Source organism: Kryptolebias marmoratus, linkage group LG7 (assembly GCF_001649575.2).
Source record: "Kryptolebias marmoratus isolate JLee-2015 linkage group LG7, ASM164957v2, whole genome shotgun sequence".
NCBI lineage: Eukaryota > Metazoa > Chordata > Actinopteri > Cyprinodontiformes > Rivulidae > Kryptolebias > Kryptolebias marmoratus.
This window is the reverse complement of record NC_051436.1, coordinates 440,180-443,066: the sequence shown is the minus strand read 5'-3', so window position 1 is coordinate 443,066 and position 2,887 is coordinate 440,180. Positions and strand designations below refer to the sequence as shown.

Below are 2,887 nucleotides of genomic sequence, written 5' to 3'. Positions count from 1 at the left end.
AGGGGTGTCCAAAGTCGGTCCTCGAGGGCCGGCATCCTGCAGGTTTTAGTTCTCTCCCTACTGGTTGTAACAACCTCCTCAGCAGGTCAGTGCTCTGCTTAGGCCTTCTAATGAGCCATCATTTGATCCAGGTGTGTAAAACCAGGGAGAAAACTAAAACATGCAGGATGCCGACCCTCGAGGACAGACTTTGGACACCCATGTCATACAGCTGCAAACACACCACACAGTGAGAACACAGAGCTGATATATGAGTTTATTTTCCTGGCTCATAGCTGTGGTCTGAGAATAAAAACAGTTTAAAGCTTATCTACATAAACACTGACAGCTGAGTGGGACTCATTCTAATATATTTACCAAACTTTGAGTCAACATGGGCTCAGTAAACAACAATAAACATGAATATATTATTTTAGCATCATCCTTTCCTCTGAATCTGAAACACTTCAATCCTTCATCTGGTTCATCATAAACTTTAGAAGAAGTCAACAATCTGAGGAACAAATTCTGCTTCTATCATTTTAATGCTTGGAGCTTAAAGGACATAAAGACAAAAGCCTGGACTAAATAACAGATAATTATTAGTTAGAGAATCTTTAATTTGGACCTTTAAACTTTTGTCTTAAGAGTAAATCTGTAAATTAGAAGCTTCAGGACGACACAGTTGGCTCCGCCCCCTCACAGTGAGGAGGTTCTGGGGTCCAGACTCAGTTGGGTCTTTCCTGTGTGGTTCTGTTTCTCTGGGTCCCAGATGTCCTCCCACAGACCTAAAACATGTATATTAGGTTCATTAGAGCCTCTAAGCTGACCCCAGGTGAGAGGGGGAATGATCGTCTGTCTCAGTGGTCCTGTGATGGACTGGTGACCTGTCCAGGTGTCCCTGAGGCTCCCTGCAGCCATGAATGGATCAAATAAACAGTGCTGTAAAAAGTTCCCCCTAAAACCAGGGATTTCCACGTCCTGACAGCCTTCCATGAAGGCTCAAATCAAAGCTCTCAGCAGTTTGAACAAGCAGCTCAGTCTGCAGATTGTTGGATATATTTTATATATTTTATTATTGGATAGCTCAGATAAACATGCAAAAGTATTAAAACCACTGGGACTGGAAACTAACAGAAAATAAAGTAAGGTACACCATCTTTGGAGGCTTAAAGATCTGATCAAACACAACTTTACAAACTGATTTTATCTCAGTTTCCAGGTGGTTGTCTGTGGCGACGCCGTCAGTCAGCGAAGGTGTTTTCTGTCAGCAGAGAAAGTCAGAAATGGGAAACAAACGTTACAAACGTCAGTCAGCGGTTTGTCGGCTGAGTGAAAAGGTCCGGGTATCGTCTACCTGAGGCTCTGGGTCGACACAGAGACACCAGGAGGACGGTGGAGACGACGTATGGACAGAACACCACCAGGTATCGGACAGGTGTGGACACTCTCTGAAGTGGGTTTGATGGAGTGGGCGGGGCTCCGGAGGTGGGCGGGGCTCCGGAGGTGGGTGTGGTTGCAGACGGTTTACCTGCAGGCAGAATCAGATGTTTTAAATGAAACCTAACTTTGTTGTAAGCTGTTCTGTTACAGGCAGCAGCTGCAGCTCAGACTTTCAGTTAAAAACATGATGGTTCATTTCAGATCCTGCTGTGCTTTAATTATCAGGCTAAGAGTTCATATATCTGAGTTCTTTATTTGATAAGTTAATATCAGGAACGTGTTAGTCTTGGAGTTTCACCAGGTTTTTCCTCCTGACCTGAGACAGAGATCCAGCTGGGTTCAGACTCTCCATGACCCCTGATCTGACACCTGTAGAGACCTTCAGCAGACCTGGAAACACGCTGGAGGCTCATGTGACCTGAGGACTCATTCCCTATGAAGACGCCATCTTTAAAGAAAGCTGCTGGGAGGTTGGAGGGTTTGTCCTTTGATTGACAGCTCAGAGTGACATCATGTCCCTCCATCACAGGGAGGACAGGACTCTGCAGGATCACTGATCCACCTGAACACAGAGACAAACTCCAGCATTTCATCCATTTCCAGCAGCTTCATCAGCACTAACTCCACAGTGTGATCTTACCAGTGACAGTCAGGTTGATGGTGTTACTGGCTGCTCCAGAGCTGGACTCACACCAGTACACACCACTGTCATCTGGGAGAACATAGCTGATGTTACAGGAGGAACCAGCTGGTTTCCCCCATCCATGTCCACAGTCAGACTGACTGCTGCTTGTTTTTCTCCTCAGAGTCCATCCAGCAGAGCTGTGGTCCTCCTCACAGCTCAGAGACACAGGGTCTCCTTCAAAGAACTGAGATCTGCTGGGACTCACAGTCAGACCAGCTGAGAGGACGACAGGACAAAACATTTATTAAAGACCAAATGATTTGGAAGAACAGCCTCCCTGACCTGAACCTGATCTGTTGTCTGATTTCTGTGCCTCACATCAGCTGTTCCTGATGGAGCTTAGGGTGGTCCATGTCCATTACTTGGTACCAGGCCCCTGTGGGTCAAAGGTCAATGATCGATTTTCTAATTGTTTCATCAGATCTGGGTCAAGAACCAGGGAGTAAAAGATTGATTTTAAACATAATGTCTAAACAGCAGATGAGGAGTCTGCTTAATGAGGCGATAAATCAATCTAGAGTTTTGGACCTGAGCATCATATTGTTGGAACCATTAAAATCACCTGACCTGCTGACCTCAGACTGCGAGGAGGTTCTTATGGCTTCAGCATTTCAGAGAGATAAGGCGACGCACAGCTGTTAAAAGACCTAAAAACAAACCTAAGACCTAAACACTCTCCCTGGGCTGCCACCTTATCGTGGTGGAGGGGTTTGAGTGTCCCAATGATCCTAGGAGCTATGCTGTCAGGGGTTTCATGCCCCTAGTAGGGTCACCCAAGGC

General features: G+C 46.0%; 1 protein-coding gene across 2 annotated transcripts in view; it reads right to left on the bottom strand.

Moving 5' to 3' along the window:
- Positions 1-242: 242 nt before the first annotated feature.
- The window catches only part of LOC108228308 (low affinity immunoglobulin gamma Fc region receptor III-like), a 7,372-nt gene continuing 4,727 nt past the window's right edge, over positions 243-2,887 (bottom strand). For both annotated transcript variants that reach the window (XM_025003194.2, XM_017403853.3), the window contains exons 3-6: positions 2,063-2,323; positions 1,739-1,984; positions 1,337-1,510; positions 243-1,243 (exon numbers count right to left, since the gene is read on the bottom strand). In XM_025003194.2, the coding sequence (XP_024858962.1) occupies positions 1,224-1,243; positions 1,337-1,510; positions 1,739-1,984; positions 2,063-2,323 (701 nt within the window). In that variant the 3' untranslated portion in view covers positions 243-1,223. The remainder of the gene's footprint in view (positions 1,244-1,336; positions 1,511-1,738; positions 1,985-2,062; positions 2,324-2,887) is intronic.